The sequence below is a fragment of the Pipistrellus hanaki genome (genome assembly GCF_964339955.1).
Source record: "Pipistrellus hanaki genome assembly, chromosome: 11".
NCBI lineage: Eukaryota > Metazoa > Chordata > Mammalia > Chiroptera > Vespertilionidae > Pipistrellus > Pipistrellus hanaki.
Genome location: NC_140513.1, coordinates 34183688 through 34204199, shown reverse-complemented (window position 1 = coordinate 34204199; position 20512 = coordinate 34183688). Strand labels below are relative to the sequence as shown.

At 35.3% G+C, this 20512-nt stretch overlaps 1 protein-coding gene and 1 long non-coding RNA gene across 7 annotated transcripts in view; one reads left to right on the top strand and one right to left on the bottom strand.

Annotated features, from left to right (window-relative positions):
• LOC311630442 overlaps positions 1-20512 on the bottom strand; it is a 930538-nt gene that overhangs the window by 105765 nt on the left and 804261 nt on the right. The gene's annotated exons all lie outside the window — the stretch shown is intronic.
• The window catches only part of VPS13A (vacuolar protein sorting 13 homolog A), a 185468-nt gene that overhangs the window by 128712 nt on the left and 36244 nt on the right, over positions 1-20512 (top strand). For 4 of the 6 annotated variants that reach the window (XM_084899409.1, XM_084899408.1, XM_084899406.1 and 1 more), the window contains exons 61-68: positions 51-196; positions 1339-1420; positions 3424-3537; positions 4347-4422; positions 4510-4673; positions 5979-6024; positions 6133-6256; positions 12398-12512. In XM_084899409.1, coding sequence (XP_084755535.1) covers positions 51-196; positions 1339-1420; positions 3424-3537; positions 4347-4422; positions 4510-4673; positions 5979-6024; positions 6133-6256; positions 12398-12512 — 867 coding nt within the window. Of the gene's footprint in view, positions 1-50; positions 197-1338; positions 1421-3423; positions 3538-4346; positions 4423-4509; positions 4674-5978; positions 6025-6132; positions 6257-12397; positions 12513-12707; positions 20040-20512 lie in introns of all 6 variants that reach the window. The other 2 variants (XM_084899410.1, XM_084899411.1) reach the window with 2 other exon arrangements.

Sequence of the window (20512 nt, the reverse complement as noted above, 5' to 3'; positions counted from 1 at the left end):
TATTGTCATTATGAAGGTACTGATTTAAATATTTATCTCTATCTTTTTAGTTGCATTTAAGTGTTTCACTGAGTTCGGGTAAAGAAGCAGCTAAAGACTCAGAACAACACGAAGGATTCATTGCAATTAGTTCTTTAAATCTCTTGCTGAAGAGTATTGGCGCCACTCTTACAGATGTACAAGATGTAGTTTTTAAGTATGTTTAAACTCAATTCTATAAATTGATGAAAAATCCATTTTATATTCACACAAAAATTTATAAGTGAAAAATGTGTAAAGTACACTGCAGAGCTTAGGCACAATATGGTTTTGCTGTTAAGTGTAAAATAGCTTAGGTACCATATACCTGTTAATCCTTAAATTTTAAAAAGCAAATTACTTGTTATGTAATTTCCTTTAAAAATAGAGACAGGAGTCATACATGTTGGTACACTCCTTAAAGCTTGTCTGGTCTAGGGAAGAATTCTAAGCAGCTGTGTGTGCCTAAAAGATGTGACTCTAAGGCCTATGAGATCAAGACTCTTTAAAGTATAGTATGTGGCTAGAAAAAATGAATGTCATGACAGGAGAAATGAAGGGATCAGTTTAAATGCTACCATTAGGAACTTAAATTTGTGTCATTGTGGGAGCTATTAGATAGAGTATCTGACCAAAAAGAGTCCAAGTCTGAATGGAGACCTCAGATAAGAATGCCCCTTTCAATTACTACCTCGAAATGTTACTAAAAATATTAAGAATCAGTGAGGCCAGTAAGAGATATCTCTATGTCTGGGTAAAGTTAGGTAACAGTCAAATTAAAGAACATAGATTTGAAAACATCACATCAGGAATAAAGTGAGAATTCTAATCTTGCTACTATCTTATCTACTAGAATAGAGATTCCAAGTAGTTGATTGGGTGTATGATGGGAACATGTTATAAGTAAACATATCTTCATTTCTCTGGTTGGTCATTCTTGAGCAACCACTGACATTTATCTCAGTGTGTTCAACATTTTCTATGTGGGTCATGATAGGACAAAGTTGACAAATGTAAGTTCATGTCCATGGATCCAAGGGCTCTCTGATCCTCTAAATTATGTGGAAAATGTGTGTATGTTAGTGGCTTTTCTGAAGGTAAGATCCATAGCTTTCATCGGATTTTTAGAGCTTTTCCAACCAGAATGTGCAGAGATACATGTAAAAGAGTAGGTTTTCTGGTTGGCATGGGGAAAGACTGAAGGAAAAGATTTAGAGAAAAATTCTAAGGAAAATAAAAACTTAATAAGTACCCTTCCTCTCTGCCTATCTCCCTCTCCCCATGCACATACCTACATTTTTAATGTGGTTTCTTTTTCAGGCTTGCATTTTTTGAACTCAACTATCAGTTTCATACAACATCTCAACTGCAATCTGAAGTAGTAAGACATTATTCAAAACAGGTTTGTCAGATTATTTTACAAAGGGGTAGAGTGATATAAAATAGTGAAACTGTCTGTCTGTACCTATATAATGTAGATTTGGCAAGGAAGTTAATAGCCATTTTCAAAAATTTAAGGCATGTTTTTTTATTTTCAGAATTGTAGAAAGAGGCTTTGGCCAAGTAATTCAGTTTTTAGAGCTTTATCCCAATATGCCAAGGTTACAAGTTTGATCCCCTGTCAGGGAACATATATGAATCAACCAGTGAATGCATAAATAAGTAGAACAACAAATAGATGTTTCTCTCTCTCTCTTGCTAAATTCAGTAAATAAAATTTTTTTAAAAAGAATGGCCATTTCAATTTTCTGTCCTTCTAATTTTTAGCTGTGTTCCCAAATCTTTTCTGAAACAATGTAGAATACACATAAACCTTAAATAAAATATTAATTTACCAATAAATATTAATATTAAAAAAAACTAGGTTCAAGGGAAACTATTAGTAACTGATGAACACAGTTGATTTTTAAATATATTTTTATTGATTTTAGAGATGAAGGGAGAAAGAGAGAAGCATCAATGATGAGAATGATTGAATGGCTGCCTCTTACACACCCCCTACTTGGGATTGAGCTCAAAATTTGGGCATGTTCCCTTATCTGGAATTGAACCTGGGACCCTTCAGTTCATAGGCCAACACTATCACACTGTGCCAAACTGGCAAGGGAGAATACAGGATATTTTCAATGTAATTGAGTTACTAAGTCTGCTAGAAATATTATTTTAGTCGATTTTTTCCCCCTACATTTGGAAAGACTCCAGTATCCTAATATATAAAAACCCTGGGTCCATCACCTCCACAATGACTGGGAGGCTCAACCAATCGGAAGTCAGTTGTGCAGTCAGCTATGGCTGCATGCAGAGTGACCCAACACTGATTGCCAAGGGGGCTATGAATCAGGCCCGAAGAGAGGCCTGATCCATAGTCTTTGTGGCAGCTGTTGATCAGCACTTGCCTCTTTCTTTCCCTCCCTAGTCAGCAGTCATGCCTTCATTTCTCTCCAGGCCTCCACTGGGGCTGCTGATCAGCCCCCAGAGACACTGGCATAGAAACTGACCAATCAGAACCAAATCTGGGTCAACTGTGAGGAGCCAATGGCTGCCTAGGAGGCGGAGCTTTTGACACTGGCATAGAAACTGGCCAATCAGAACCAAATTGGCCAGCAGGGGAGGGCATTTGGGGAGAGATCAGGCCTGCAAGGGAGGGCAGTTGGGGGCAACCAGATCGGCAAGGGAGGGCAGTTAGGGGTGACCAGGCTGGCAGGGGAGGGCAGTTAGGGGCAATCGGGCTGGCAGGGGAGCAGTTAGGTGTTGATCAGGCTGGCAGGGGAGTGGTAAGGGGTGATCAGCCTGGCAGGCAGAATCGGTTAGGCGCAGTCAGGCAGGCAGACAGGTGACTAGTTGGGAGCCAGCAGTCCTGGATTGTGAGAGGGATATCCCCTGAGGGTTCCCAGATTGGAAAGGGTGCAGGTTGGGCTGAGGGACACACACCCTCCCCCCACCGTGCACAAATGTCATGCATGTGCCTCTAGTTTTTATATAACTTACAGGGCATCTTAGACAGCTGTTGAATAGTGGATGGATCACTGAGCATGACTCAAGAGGTCAGGGTTTGGATACCAGATTTTTCCATTCAACCTCTGTCTGGCCCTATGCATTATTTGATCTGTATATTTCTCCAGCCTATAAAATGATGGTAGTATTAACAACTTTCACACATAGTTTTAAAAGTACAAGTATTTTAAAAGTACAAGTATCATCTAAATCACTCATTATTTCTAATATTCTAACACTGAATTACTTTTTAAAAACTGTGACTAGTGACGAATAAGGTAATATATGGTTTAGGTGTTGAAATTGATGATGAGGGTATTTAGTCTGAAAAATTGGGTGTGTGTACTAAGTTTAAGAAAAAATATTAAGTCTGATAATCCAAATTAATTAATGTTTATATTTTCTTTTTAGGCCATTAGGCAAATGTATGTACTCATTCTTGGACTTGAAGTTTTGGGAAATCCTTTTGGCTTGATTAGAGAATTTTCTGAAGGTGTAGAAGCATTTTTCTATGAACCTTACCAGGTAAAACAGTTACTCTTACATTGTGCAACATATCACACTAATACTGTTGAAAAAATAATGCATTCCAATTGTTAACTTGAATTGTAGATGTAAATAGATTTTGCGAGCCACAAAGGAACATTATTTTGCAGCAAACAGTGGTAACAACTTTTGAGAAATGTGGGAGGAAATTTTTACCTTTCCCCTCACATTTTAAACTTAAGACTTTAAACAAATATACTGAATTTTAAGTGTTCTGTTGTAAAATTAAAGGTGGATAAACTTCACACTCTAGGAAGAATATTATAGACAGGCAGTTTGCTATGCATAATAGTATGCACAGCTAGCACTGTGCAAAGCAATCTCAATGGCAAAAATTATGATTTTTCTATGTCCTTAAAAATTTCTGTCAGAATGTTCCCACTTTCACACTTAAAAAAGTAGATAATGAAAAAAAAATAGCAGAACATTTATTTTGTACCATGTAATTTAAAACATTAGATATATTAGGAATTAAAGTGTTTTTATTTCATAACAATTATCAAGAGTAGTGTGTGTACACCTTCTTATCATATAACATACAGAACAAACATCTTTTGTGCACTTTGATGAATAGTCATTCTCCTTTCTAAGTTTGAATTAACTTGCAACACTTAATCCTTTTCACTTGTAATATTATGAAATATTTGAGACTTCTGTTAATGTGAAGTTTTCTCCTGTTGTCACTTTCTCAGGGTCATTCCCCCCCACCCCCCACTGCTATTTTCTTCATATCAATTAGTGCACTTTTAAAAGTAAACATAATCTTATTTGTTGTTTTGACCCTTTAGGGAGCCATCCAGGGTCCTGAAGAGTTTGTGGAGGGAATGGCACTAGGACTAAAGGCATTAGTTGGTGGAGCTGTTGGTAAGAAACAGAATACCTTCGTGAATATGATTTGCTGGAAAGTAATGATATATTTGCTCTTACTGAAGATATGTTCATTTCTCCTAGGTGGATTAGCTGGTGCTGCCTCCAAAATCACTAGTGCTATGGCTAAAGGGGTAGCAGCTATAACTATGGATGAAGACTACCAACAAAAGAGGAGAGAAGCCATGAACAAGCAACCGGCTGGTCTTAGAGAAGGCATCACTCGTGGGGGAAAAGGCTTAGTTTCTGTAAGACATTTCCCAGTGTTGTGAATATTATAGGAAATACCTATTTTATTATTGTTATCATCATTATTATTATTACTTTTGAGACCTGGTGCACAAAATGCACGCATGGGTAGGGTCTCTAGGCCTGGCTGGTGATTAGCCTATTGGGGCCTTCTCTCTGCTGCCTGGGGCCTTCCTTTTTTCCTTACCACCCCCGCATGGTCAGCGTATATCGTAGCAAGCAATTGAACTCCTGGTCTCCTAGTTGAACTTCCTAGGGGACACTTTGCATATTAGCCTTTTATATATATATATATATATATATATATATATATATATATATATATATATATATACTAGAGGTCCAATGCATGCAATTTGGGCATGGAGGATCCTGCACCCTCTCACATCTGGGACCCCTTGGGGGATGTTTGACGGCTGGATCAGGCCTAAACTGGCATTCGGACAAGCCTCTTGTAATCCAGGACCACTGGCTTCTACCTGCTTGCCTGCCTGCTTGCCTTATCATCCCTAACCGTCTCTGTCTGCCAGCCTGATTGCCCCCTAACTACTCTCCCCTGCTGGCCTGATTGCCCCTAAATGTCCTCCCCTGCCAGACTGATTGCACCTAAATACCGGCCTGATCATCCCCTAACTGCTCCCCACTGCTGATCACCCCTAACTGCCTCTACCTCTGCTTCTGCCCCTGCCCCTGCCACTGCCACCATGGCTTTGTCCAGAAGGATGTCTGGAAGATGCACAGTCTAATTAGCATATTACCCTTTTATTAGTATAGATTATTAGTATAGATATAGATTATTGTTTTAAAGATTTGTGGGATTTTAAAGTTGATTTCAGAGAGGAAGGGAGAGGAGGTAGGAGAAATAGAGAAACATCAGTGCTGAAAGAGAGTTATTGATTGGCTGCCTTACTGGGGATTTAGCCCACAACCTGGGCATGTGCCCTGACTGGGAATCAAACCACGACCCCTTGGTTCATGGCTCAACACTCAACCACTGAGCCACGCCGGCTGGGCAGAAATATATTTTAAAGCCATATTCTGTGAATAAGGAAATAGATATATAATTTACACCCCTTCAAGTATTATTTGCATGTTGGAGGAGTAATGTGCTGTGGCTTATATAAAATATGTTAGTAACCTCCAAAAACATTCTGTTTAAATAAAATAGTTAGAAAATACGTTAATTCCTATGATATCTAGAAAGCACAACTCTGTATTTATTTTTATTTTTTTGTAAACCAGATTTGGTTCATCAAGTCATTGTATGAAACTGTTATAAATTTTAAATTGTGCTTTCCTTTTAGGGTTTTGTAAGTGGCATAACAGGAATTGTTACAAAGCCAATCAAAGGCAAGTATATAGTTTCTTTAAGTGATATATATTACCAAGTGTTTCACAAGTTGATTAAATTTTCACTCTTAATCCAGTTGTCTAAATCTTTGTCTTTCTTATTTCTAGGAGCTCAAAAAGAAGGAGCAGCTGGTTTCTTTAAAGGTGTTGGGAAAGGTTTAGTTGGAGCAGTGGCAAGGCCAACTGGAGGCATCATAGACATGGCTAGCAGTACATTTCAGGGAATAAAAAGGTAAACTTTCTTTGATGTAGGGTATGAGTGAAATGCTTAAACCATGAGAAATGAAATATATCTGCTATTTGGCTTGAGGCACTCAGTTATAAAACCTGAAATATGACAAGTTGCAGATGATCTTCCTAATTCCTTATGATATATTTTTTAAGTTGTTGCCATTGCATCACTTCAACTTGATAGAATTTTTTTTTGTATTTGTCCTCCATTCCCAGCAGCCTTGGCAGAAAAGGTTTGACAAGCAAGCTTTTTCATTATCTTTTTCAGAATACATTACAATAATGTAATGCTATGTGTCATTTATAATATTAGCAAATATTATATTGTTGCCCATTCATCTTATATAAGAGCATTGATTTAAAATCATGGATTTATCAGAGGAATTATTCCCCCCTCTTCTTAGAACACTCTTCCCTCTGTTGTCAGCATGGTCACTTTCTTTATTCAGAAGTCTTCCCAATGGGGCTTTCCATTGCCATCCTAAAATTTCAGTTTATTCCCTATCCCCACCTCAGATACTTCATATCTCTTTTCCCTACTTTATTTTTTTTTCTCTTTAGCTCTTATCACTGTTTAACACACAGCACATTTTTCCTTGTTTAGTTGTCTCTCCTGCTAGTATGTAAATTCTATGAATGCAGTGGCTCTTGTTTCCACAGCACTTCAAATATTGCTTGACATGTGGTAGTATTTTTTTTTTTTTTTAATTGAGATCATTGTAAAGTCACATGCATTTGCAGGAATAATGCAGAGATTCTTCATACACTATACTAGTATTATGTTTCCAATGGCTGTTGTAACAAACTATCACAAACTTGATGGCTTAAACCAGTGGTGGGAATGCCTGGCCAGAGGGCTATATAAGGCCCTCAAAATCATGCGGCTTGGCCCCATCAATCATTTGGTCTGACGGGACTCAAAATTCAATAAATCTAGTTTTTTTCAAGCAGCATTCTCCTATATAATAAAGAGGTAATATGCAAATTAACCCTCATACCCTCACAAGATGACTGCCTATGACCAGGCCAGCAGGGGGGTTAGGGATGACCAAATGACTGAACAAACAAGTTGCATGGGGCAACCAGGCTGGCAGGGGGGTTAGTGAGGGACAACCAAATGACTGAACAGCAGGGGTTACCAGGCCAGGAGGGGGGCCCGTGAGGAGCAACCAGGCTGGCAGGGAGTGCAGTTGGGGGTGACCAGGCTGGGGGTGGGGGTGGGGGTGGGGGGAGACAGTAAGAGGCAACCAGGCCGGTGGGGGGGGGGGCAGTTAGGGACTACCAGGCCGGTGGGGGGTGTGGGGGTTAGTGAGGGTCAACTAGGCTGGTGGGGGAGGGAGGCAGTTGGGAGCAACCAGGCCATCAGAGGGTGGGCAGTAAGGGGCAAACAGGCTGGCAGAGGGGAACAGTAGCGGGGTGACCAAGCCTGGGGGGGCAGTTAGGAGCAACCAGGACATCAGGGAGGGGGCAGTTGGGGACAACCTGACCAGCATCGGGGGGCAGTTAGGGGCCATCAGGTCGGTAAGGGGGTGATGGCAGTTGGAGGTGATGAGGCCAGCACACAGAAGCAGTGAGGGGCAATCAGGCAAGGAGTGGGGGCAGGGGGCAGTTAGGGATAACCAGGCAGGCAGGCAGGCAAATGAGAGATTAGGAGCCAGTGGTTTAGGATTATGAGAGGGATGTCTGATTGCTGGGTCTCAACCGACAGTCGAACATCTCCCAGGGGTCCCGAATTGGAGAGGGTGCAGGCTGGGCTGAGTCGTTCCCCCCCCCCCCACCCAGTGCACAAATTTCATGCACTAGGCCTCTAGTAAATTTATATTAAGTGAGTTATATTAAGTGAATTATGTTATAAATATCCAAATGGCTGTTGGCAGAAAAAAAGATTTCCCACTCTCGGCTTAGCTTTCTTGATAGCATTTTTTTATTAAGTCTAATTTATCTGTATCTGTATTTGTGTTGGTTGCTTATGCTTTTGGTGTCATATATAAAAAAGCATTGCCTAATCTAAGGTCATGGAGATTTACACCTATATTTTCTTATAGCTGAGTAATAGTTTTATCTTCTCAATTCAGGTCTTTGATCCATTTCAATTAATTTTTGTGTATGAAGAGAGGTTGAGTTCAATTTTTTTTTTTTTTTTTTGCATGTGTATATATAGTCTCAACATCATTTGTGGAAAAGACTATATTTTTCCCATTGACTGATCTTAGTACCATTTTCCAAAATCTATTTATGCGAAACAGATAGCTGGGACTTTGATAGGGATTGTATTGGATGTACAATAATGTCTCATAGTTTTCAGTATGCATCTTCTTAATTTTATTTCTAAGTATTTTATTGTTTCAGGTGCTATTATATGTGTTTTTTTTTAAAATGATTCTGTTTTTAATGATTTTGAGGTTTTAGCAAAGATAATTAGGCAAGAAAAAGAAATGAAAGGCATCCAGAACTGAAAGAAAGAAATAAAACTACCTTTATAATTTGATGATATGATCTTAGAAAATCCACAAAATGACTATTAGGGATAACAAATAAATTTGGTAAGGTTGCATAATACAAGGTCAATATACAAAAAGTAGATGTATTTTTATACACTAGCAATACACAACCTAAAAATGAATGAAAATATAATAGCACTTGCCCAGCTGGTGTTGCTCAGTGATTGAGCATCGAACCCATGAACCAGGAGGTCAGGGTTCGATTTCCAGTCAGGGCACATGGCCGGGTTGCAGGCTAGATTCCCAGTAAGTGTCTTATGGGAGGCAGCCAACAGATGATTCTCTCTCATCCTTGGTTTTTATTTTTCTTGCCTAATTGCCTTTGCTAAAACCTCGAGTACAGTGTTGAAAAGGAGTTCCAAGAGCAGACATCTGTCTTGCTCCTAATTTTAGGGGGAAAGATTTTATTTTTTTTCACCATTAACTCTGACATAAGCTCTGGATTTTTTGTAATGTCTTTTTTCAGGTGGAGGAAGATCCCTTCTATTCGGAATTTGTTGAGTATTTTATGAAAGGATATTGGATTTTATAAAATGCCTTTTTGGTTTCAATTAAGTTGATATTGTTTGCTTTTCCCTTTGGTTTATTACTATGGTATATTACATTAATTTTCATAATAGAGCCAACATACATATCTGGGATAAATTCCACTTGGTCGTGATGTATAACCCTTTTTATGTGCTGTTGGGTTTAGTTTGCTAATGTTTTTTTGATGATTTTTTTCACGTGTGTGTGTGTGTGTATGTGTGTGTGTGTGTGTGTGTGTATACATATACACATATACATACTAGAGGCCTGATGCACAAATCTGTGCATGGGTGGGTCCAGCCAGCCCTCCCTGATGGGGGCCGACTGAGCCGGGCTGGCAGGGAGGGGGAGTAGGGAATGCAGGGGGGCTGATTGGAGGTGGGGATGGCTGGGGGATGGGCCATGAGTGGTTGGGGGGCGCGGATTGGGGCCTGATCAGGTGGTTGGCCAGTTGTTCCAGCATCCTGGTCTCTTGGCTTTTATAGATAGATAGATAGATAGATAGATAGATAGATAGATAGATAATTGATTGATAGATAGATAAATAAAGAGGCATTGGTCTATTCTTTTCTTGTGATGTCTTTGTCTGGTTTTGGTATGAGAGTAACACTGTCCTCATAGAATGATTTAAGAAGTGTTTTCTTCATTTTTTAGGAAGAGTTTGTGGAGGATTTATGTTCATTTTTCTTTTAACATTTGATAAAATTTTTAAAGAAGCCATGTGAATTTGACTTTCATTTTTTTATTACTAATTCAGTATGTGTGTATGTTTAATCAGTTTGTCTATTACTTCAGTCAATTTAAATCTCTTTTTTTCTTTGTCAGTCCAGCTAATGCTTTGTCATCTTTGTTAACTTTATAAAAGAACCAATTTTTGGTTTCATCGATTCCCTCCATTATTTTTCTATTTCATTAACTCTAATATTTATTAGTTCATTTTATTTTGCTCAATTCAGGTTTAGTTTGCTTTTATTTTTCTAGTATCTCAAGTGTTAAATTAGATTATCCATGTTGGAGTCTTTTTTTTTTTTTTTTAAAGTCCACTTTCATGGCTATAAGTTTTCCTCTGAGCACTGCCTTTACTGCATTGCATTAAATTTTGGTTTGTTTTAATTCATCTGAAAGTAGTTACTTTCCTTTGTGATTTTTTTTTTTTCATTTGGGCTTTAGTTATTTAGGCTTCTGTTGTTTAATTTTCACAAGTTTGTGAATTTTCTAAATTTTCTTCTCTTCTAGATTTCTAATTTTATTCTGTGTGATCAGTTAACATATTTTGTATGTCTCGGTACTTTTATATTTATTGAGACATATTTTATGGCCTGACATATAGTCAGTCCTGGAAAATGTTTCATGTGCACTTAAGAAGAATATGTAGCCGAAGCCAGTTTGGCTCAGTGGAAGAGCGTCGGCCTGGGGACTGAAGGGTCCCGGGTTCGATTCCGGTCAAGGGCATGTACATTGGTTGTGGGCACATCCCCAGTGGGGGGTGTGCAGGAGGCAGCTGGTCAATGTTTCTCTCTCATCGACGTTTCTAACTCTCTATCCCTCTCAATTCCTCTCTGTGTAAAATCAATAAAATATATTAAAAAAAAAGAATATGTAATTTGCTGTTATTGGATTGAGATTTCTACAAATGTTTGTTAGGCCAAGTGGGTTATAGAATTCGTACAAGTCTTCTATTTCCTTGATGGTCTTCTATTTGGTATCCACTATTGAAAATTTGATATTAAAATAAGTGTTATTGTGAATTGTTTTTTCTCTTTTCAGTTCTGTCAGTTTTTGCTTTGTTTATTTAGGGGCTCTTTTGTTAAGTACTTATATGTTAGTAACTTTTTTTAATCTTTTTTATGTATTTACCCTTTCTTCATAAAACGTCCTTCTTTGTGTCTAAATCTTAGTATAACCATTCCAGTTCTCTTTTGGTTACTGTTTATGTAGCATATCTTTTTACATCGTTTTACTTTTAATTTATTTGTGTCTTTAAAGTAATTCTCTTATGAGCAGTGTGTGGATCGCATTTTATCCATTTTTTATCATTTTTTATCTGCCAATGTGTGGATCATATTTTATCCATTCTGCCAATCTCTGCTTTTAACTTTAGATACTATCCATATATATGTGTCTATACATGTAGACACATTGTGTGGTAAGGTATGTTTATATAATAAATTAATTTTTATTGATTGTGTGAATATTTGCTGAATGAATGAACAATTTATGGACCATTCTCATATAAGTTTATATAGTCAAAATGTTAAATAAAATATTACAATAGCAAATTTAGCAATACATATATGTGTTTCAAATAATACATATCAAGCCCAAGAAGATATGTGAAGGATGTGAAGTTATTTAGAAAACCATTTAATGTGATTTTTAGCATTTATATTGAAGAAAATAAACCATATGATCATAACAATGATCAGGGAAAAAAAATTCTTACAGAACAAAATGTTGCTAATATCTGTAATTCATGGAGAACTCTTACATTCTTTCCTCATTCTTTTATGAATGAGAAAGGATGCCTGAAATCCTCTCTTATATTTAGCATTGTACTGGAAGAACTAAGTAGTATCACAGGAAAAAAAAAATAATTTAAAGGTCTTTAAATGGAAAAGAAACAGCAATACTCATATTTGCTGATTCTCTGATCTACAAAGGAAGTTCAAAAGATGCTATAACCAAACTTACTCATAGTACTACATTTTTCTAGAGAACTTGCATTATTAGTGTCATAAAGATAAAATTTAAAAGAGAAGTATCATACTCTTATTTTATCCAAAAGAAGATTCTTTTTAATTCCATTTTAAAGATGATGAATTTTTGGGGAAAAAACGGTTTTTTTTAATCCTCACCTGAGGATATTTTCCCATTATTTTTAGAGAGAGTTGAAGGGAAGTGGGGGAGGAGGGAAGAGAAACACCAGTGTGAGAGAAACACATTCATTGATTGCCTCTTGCAAGTGCCCTAGCTGAGGCCAGGGATCCAGGCCCATGTCTGTGTCCTTGATTAGGAATCGAATCCACAATGTTTTGGTGCTGTAACCACTGAGCACACCAGCCAAGGACAACTTTTGAATATTTTTAAAACCAAGTTATATTTTTTTCCTCTAGGGCTACAGAGACTTCTGATGAAGTGGAGAGTTTGCGACCCCCTCGGTTCTTTAATGAAGATGGAGTTATCAGACCTTACAGGTTGAGGGATGGTACTGGAAATCAAATGTTGCAGGTGGGTGAAGAAGTATCTTATAAGTTAAGATTAATTTAGCTTTATTAAAAGTAACTATTATATATTTAATGCTTCAAACATATGTTAGATTATTTGAGCTTCTATGTTTTGCTTAATTCCATTTATAATCTCCTTATTTTACCTAGGTTTCATTGTACATTTATTTACTATGAGATCTTTTTTTCTTTTTTACAGGCATCAAAAAGTTTGATGTGAAAACAGTTAATGCATGACTTTGCAACTGAAAGCTAAGACTAGATTTTAGTCTTAAAATTTACAAACTACGTACAGCTGTTTCAGTGTTTTGAAAACAAAGAAAGGCTTTTGTATTGGTAACTTTTGTATAGGATTTTTAGTGAATCTGATTTTTTTATAGAATATTGTAGTTCTGTGCTGGATTTGCTAGATTTGTTGAAAACTATTGTGCGTATATACCTTCATAGTTGGTGGTATTTTTTAGCCAATAGAACCATTTCTGTTTAGGGTACTTCCTTCTCTTTATCAAACCAATAGGTGCTTTTATACCAGATATAATTCTCATGTCCAGTTAGGCATGGGTAGGGAAAAAATCAGGACCATTGCTATTCAAATTCTTAGGTTCTTGTGCTTTTCTTTTATAGATGCTCAAGTGGCCAAAACACCCTTTTTGCTTTCTGCTTGTGTCATCCATTTAAAATATTTTGGAATTTGATAAGTAGTTCATAAAAAAGCCAACATCTTTTAGTAAAGAAAAATAGCTTTTGGAAAATAGACAGTTTGGAGGTAGAATATTTTATCTGTTACATAATTTTCTTACTAGTAAGTTGTACTTCTTAAAAATCTGGATTGTAGTGTAGGTAATATATACCTTAAAAATTATACCAATTTAAAAATAGTTTGGGTTAGATGTGGAATACTAAAATAAATTATCTTTTGAAAACAAAGAGTCATTATGTTGTATAGACTTGCAAATATTCAAGGTAATAATGAACTATGGGAATATGATTCTTCCTTTATAAAGCCTTGAAATTTTAAATACTGTCAAGTTTAAAGTGATTAGGGTAAGATTTAAAACCTTAATATTTTGCTCACTACATGCAAAGTATGTAATTTTTGCATAAAATGTGCTTTCATCTAATGTACTAAAACATAACCATTGAATTAATGTGTGATATTTAGTGAAGTGATTTTACATTGTGTTTAAAATGTTTTTAAAGCATCAAAATAATATCATATTGGGATGGAACTGGCAATCAAATGAGAGACTGTGCTCTCAGGGGCATTTTGTACAGTCTCTGCAGTGTCAGTTTAGCCTTTAGAAGAAATGTTGGATGGAAATCCAGCAAGATGGAAATGTTACAGAACTAACCTCTGGTTCATACATTTGAAGCATATATTTCTACTTATTATCTGCCTTCTCTTTTTAGAACACAATAACAGGTTACTAACATTTTAGTAGACGGATTAATTATCAAATCATCTTTAAAAAACTAAAAATATTTGAGACACTATTTTAATAAACTTATTAGGAAATAAAGATGAATGATGAGAGTTTAGAAATGCATTGTCATTATTAGAAAAATAGATTATAATACATAAGAAAGCCATGAGATACCAAACATTTCTTGTGATTGATAAGTTGATTTCACTGACAAGTAAATTTATTCTACACCTTCCTGGTTTTATAAAGCTTTAAACCTTGGGATTCAAGGTTGTTACTTTGACTATATTTTTAACTATATATATATATTATTTTTAGTAGGCCAGTCTTGCCATTATTTGCCAAAAGAGCTATTTAAAGGTCTAAAAGCTCACAATCCTTGCCAGCCATTACTTGTTTTTCAACAAGAGCAGTAAACACAATATAGCTGGAATACCTTTAGGAATTCACAAGATGCCTTAGGATGTTTGCAGTTAGCATTATTCTCTTAATAAGTGTAAGAACTGGGTTATTGCTTTGGTGGTAATAGTGCTTCTTTGAATCAAAACTCTACTGTATGATTCATTAACACTTTAAAATATATAAATACTGTGGTAAAGAATTGGATGTCATAGAAACAGGATTTAAAATCTCCTCAGCTTAGATCTAATCTATTTAACAGTGGTGCATTTAGAAAAATTTTAATACTATCAAATATTTCTCCTTTTATTTTCTAATTTTCTAAAAATAGTGCTCTGTGTTCACAAATTCTATATGCCCCTGTTTAATAATTAAATATCTAAAAACCCCCCTTTTGTTATGTACCTATCTGGAAAGTAGTACATTATTATAGTGCTTCCTAATAGTAAGTTGAAGTTGCCTACTAGAGAAATAGAAAAACTTCAATGTATCCCCAGACTACCTTATTGATATCACCAAACAATTTTAAATGTAGCAACCAGTAGAGTTTAGTCTTCGTCTATGTGGAATATTATATCCATAGTTACTGTCCTACTCAGAGCTGGTGTCTGCTTCAAAATTATTTTGATTCCTTGAACATTTCATAAGTTTGCATGTCTTCCAAGGAATTTGTCATACTTAACTAACCATTGTGCTTCTTTTTTCCTTTACCATGCTTACAGAAAAATCAGGTCTACAGGGAATGGATTATGACTCACAGTAGCAGTAGAGATGATGATGATGATGATGATGATGATGTAAATTAGATCTCAAATGTTAAAATTAATATGTTAATTTTATTTCAAACTTTCATTAGCATGTTTTGTATGACTACTGTCATAATACCCATATACACATTTTTAGCAAGTTAAAATATTTTTTTCTTTTCAAAACATTTTTCTCTACCCAGTTTCAAAAAGCAAAGTAATCTCGTTATTTAAGCACAGAAAAATGTATTATACATCCAAAGTAGGGCATACTATATATTTTGTTTGTATATATTTTGTAGTTTTGTAATACAGTTTGTCTTTAAGATTTAGTTAGACTCAAAATTTTTGTTAATGTTAACTAGTTTTATCTTACTTTAAATTTCTGTTAGCAAAATGCTGTTTTTACTGTTCTTTGTATATGTTTTGGGTTGTTGTGTAATGCCATTGTGAAAAAAGGAAGAAAGAAAAGGAAGAAAGAAAAAGGAAGAAAGAAAAACCTAATAGCTAGTCAAAATTTATATTTACTTAGCATTTTAAAAGTATTTTTGTCAGAATTTTAAAATAATAATAAACATATAACTTGAAGCAATATGAATTTGTTATTCTATTCCAAAATCCATATAGTTTGGACTGCTATTATAAGGAACATTTATGATTTATCACGAAAGTGATAATTTATAGTTGGAGAATGAAAAAAGTTTTCTTTGGTTTACTTTTTATTTCATTTATATATATAATATATAGTAAAACAATGAACATAGCAGTTGGTTTTATGGTCATTATATCTACTTATTAACTTACATATTTATATGTTATACCCCTATTATAAAATGATACAAATTAATTCAGGACATAGAAGTATTTTTATAGTAAGCATAATTTTTTCTTGATAATATTGGGAAAATGTTATCTATGTCCCTGTGAGCAAATGTTTTATGTTTTGTGTATTGAGGGATGGTTGGTTTTCTTTTTCTTTTTTTCTTCTTATTTTTTTATTTTTTATTTTTTTGGTAATTTCAACTTAGTGAAAGTGTCTTGTCCTGTTTCCCTAGTATATAAAATGTATTATTATTTTTTAAATCCTCTAAGAAGTGAATGACTATTATTAGTAGAATGTTTAATCCGTAATGACTACAGTGCTTTTGGTTCAACAAAGGAACATTTACTTTGATTCATGCTAAGCACTTTGTTCATAAAGGACTTGCATTAAATTGCAGTAAATTCTTACCGTAATTATTCAACTTTGGGCTTGATTCAGCCAATGATGCCTGAGTATCTTCTAACTCTTAAGTTTATCAGGATTTTCTGTAAATCACTGTTTTCTATTTCTTAGAAAGTTTTTATAAAAATTTAAAATTTCCAACATTGAGCTTAAAGAAAAGGAGCTCTTTTGAAATTACTACCTGCCTAGCTTTCATTCAAATTAAATAGATACCAAGATCATGTTTACTAGGACTAAGAAATATGTGAATAACAAAGAATTTAATTATTGTTTTCATCAAAGTAATCTTCTTGCCTTTTTTTTTTTTAATAATTGAATGTGAAAATAGTGTCCAATAAAATAGTCACTAGGATGTCAATGTTCAACATGATGTATTTGTTATTGTATTTATATCCAAAGGTCATGTACACTTAAGATGGATGACTGCAATAGTAGCTACTATACTGGTTTGTCAGATAGAAACCCTGTGGTGAAATTTTACATTATTCTTTTCTGTATTGATGGGAGGATGACTAGAAACAACCATCTCAAATGTTATTTGAGTACCTTTTATGACTGCTCCTTCAGGCCTTTGTTTTTTATTTTATATATTTATTTTCAACTTTATAATTTATAGGCCCAAAATATTAAAGATACTATGGGGTCTAAATAAGATACACAGAGAATTCATTTAGATCACAAAATACTTTCGATGGGAATATAAAAAGAATGTCTTATTTTTTTATTATAGTTTACATTTAATATTATTTTGTATTAGTTTCAGATGTATAGTATAGTGGTTAGATAATCATATATTTTACAAAGTATTCCCCTCAATATTTCCAGTACCAACCTAGCATCATACACAGCTATTACAATACTAGTAACCCTGTGCACAAATTTGGGCACCAGTAGCTCTCTACAGGGCCTGGCTGCTCTGAACCTGCTGCCCAGAGGCTCTCCACAGCCCAGAGGCCCCCTCCGAGGCTGGGCACCGTACACTCTTACTGCCTGCTCTCAGCAGCCACCCCACTGGGACTAGAGGACTCTGGTGGGGATGAGAGAACTGGGCGCCGCCATCTTGTGGCTATGGGCACCACCATCTTTGTGATGGAGTGATGGTTAATTTTCATATTACTCTCTTATTAGATAGGATTATTGATTATGTTCTCTATGCTGTACTTTACATCCTTATGACTTTTGTAACTGCATTTTGTACTCGTCCCTTCACCTTTTTCACCCAGCCCCCAACTACCATCCCCTCTGGCAACCACCGTTCTGTTTTCTTTATGAGTCTGTTTCTATTTTGTTTATTTTGTTCTTTAGATTCCACATATAAGTGGATTCATGGTATTTGTCTTTCTCTGGCTGTCTTGTTTTACTTAGCATAATACTCTCTAGGCTCATCCACACTGTTGCAAATGGTAAGATTTCATTCTTTTTATAGCTGAGAAATAGTTCATTGTATATATGTACACAACTTTTTTATCCATTCGTCTATTGATGAATTTGGGTTGCTTCCATATCTTAACTATTGTAAATAAAACTGCATCAAACATAGGAATACATATATAAAAGAATGTCAGTTTTATCTATTATTATTTCCCTGTACCTTTGGGATACATGGAGATCATTAAAAATATTAGGTCAGCTTAGACTGCTTTGGCTCAGTGGATAGAGCGACGGCCTGCGGACTGAAGGGTCCTGGGTTCTATTCCGATCAGGGGCATGTACCTTGGTTGTGGGCACATCCCCAGTAGGGGGTGTGCAAGAGGCAGCTGATCGATGTTTCTCTCTCATTGATGTTTCTAACTCTCTATCCCTCTCTCTTCCTCTCTGTGAAAAATCAATAAAATATATTTTTTTAAAAATAATAAAAAAATAAAAATATTAGGTCAGTCCAGCCAGGATGTCTCAGTGGTTGAGTATCGACCCATGCTCCAGGAGATCTTGGTTCAAATCCCAGTAAGGATATATGCCTGGGTTGCAGGCTCAATCCCCAGTAAGGAGTGTACAGGAGGCAGCCAATCAATGTTTCCCTCTCATCATTAATGTTTCTATCTCTCTCCCTTCCTCTCTCTGAATTCAATAAAAACATACTTTAAAAAATATTTAGATCATTAATCTTTAATTTCAACAGACAAATGTTTGAGTTCATGAAGCACAGTAAGTACAAGCAGTGCTATATGAAACATTATAGAAAGTCTTGAGTAATAAAAGTAAAACACATGATTTCAAATATTTCTGTGTTAGGGAGGTAATTAGAATACCTCATGATTGTCAGATGTAATTGTTCGTGGTTTGTTTTAATATGATAGACCATTTTCATGTCCATAATTATTTCTCAATCACTGTAAATTTATTTCCAGTTATTTCATATCAACCCATATATATTGTAGCTGTGTTCTTCCAAATATCAGGTTTAAAATAAATATTTAATTATGTTGCAAAATTAGTTTTTAATGTAATCTTTTTCATTGCATATACATATTCTAAGCAGTAAATGGTAACATATAGCTACTAAATTGCATTATGTCATTCCTTTGTACCTTAGAGCTGCTTAAATATTTGAGCATTCAAAATATTTTAATCATTATTTGTGCTTAAAAACAGATTTAGCTTAGTATGCCCTTCTTAATTAGGCATGCTGTTTTTCTACCATAAATTATCTATAATGATAAAAGCATAATATGCTAATTAGACAGCACAGCCCAATGACTTTCTGGACATCCTTCTGGATGACCTTCAGATGATGCCACAGCTGCGAGGGCCGAGCCCCTTGCACAAATTTCATGCATTGGGCCTCTAGTTTATAAATAATCTGCTAACTACATGTCTACAAAGATTTTCTGAATATATTCAATAAATCTTGGGGTTTCTATTAAGTTAAAAATTTAGAGACCCATAATTCATGATAAAGTTAAATTCATCTTAATAATCAGCTAATACTATTCACAATATACAATTCTAGTATTTTACAGGAGATATCAAAATTTTAAAATATTAAATTATTTTCTACATTGTTAAAAATGTTATCCAGTCTCCCCACCATTGGTAGCTTATTTCATTTTAAAGTTGTTTATTCATGTGATTCTGATCGAAATAAATAAATGTCTATCATATATATATTTTATTGTAAATTTTTAAACAATTATTAATTTGTACAGATTTTTAAAGTGACCCATTTATAGAGTTATCTCTAATATGGAAAACCTGGTTTTTATTTTCAGAATACATAAATAGCCAGAAATATTTTTATACCTTTAAAAAAAATTCTAGTCCATAAGCGTGTGTGTATGTGTGTGCGCGCGCGCGCGCGCACCCACACACACACACACACACACACACACACACACACACACGACCCTTGTGTTCTTCCTTCATTGTGGATGAGTATTGACAACTGGGTTGTCCTGTGGGAATAGTATATTCTTAACCATTTTAGATATTTAAAAATTTGATCTATGTTGTCTTTGAATCTCTGACATCTCTGAAAAATATATCAGTTGCTATGATGTAAGTTGTTACAGAAGGGAGGCTGTTTTTGTTTGTTGTATATTTCTTTTCTTTCAGAAATGACAGATGTTTATAATTAGCTTCAAACACTGCCTTAGTAGCAGTTGGACGATAACTACCTTCAGCCAACGAGGTCTTTCCCTTTTTACTTCTGGAGGAGAATTACAACTGATCTGGGAAAAGGGCTTACCATAGGCAGTCAGATCACCAGAGTGTCTTCCTGGCTTCATCTGAGATTTTGAGTAAGTGCACAAGAACTAGGAGACACAAAGACATATTGGACTTCATTCTTCATTTTGGAACTCTTCCTCTGCAGAAGTATACTTCTGAATGGGATGAGAAAACTGAAGAGAGCCAAATTCTGTTGTCCAGGCATGTTAAAGTTTTAGCATCTCCAATAAAACAGATCACATGGGGGAATAGAGATTCCTTATCCAACTTGGGTACAATTCTGTTACCTCACTTATTCATTTGGCAGAAATCTCTTGGAGAGTCTTTGACACATCATTTTTGGAGGCCCATTATTTTGAATATTTAGTAGTAAGTCCCATGAACTTTATTTTGACCACTGAACTTTCCAGTATTATATTAAAATACTTTTTGAATAAGACTTTGAAATGATGGTTTGGCTAGTATTGCTCAGTGGTTAAGGGTTGATCCATGAATCAAGAGGTCACAATTTGATTCCTGGTCAGAGTACATGTCTGGCTTGTGG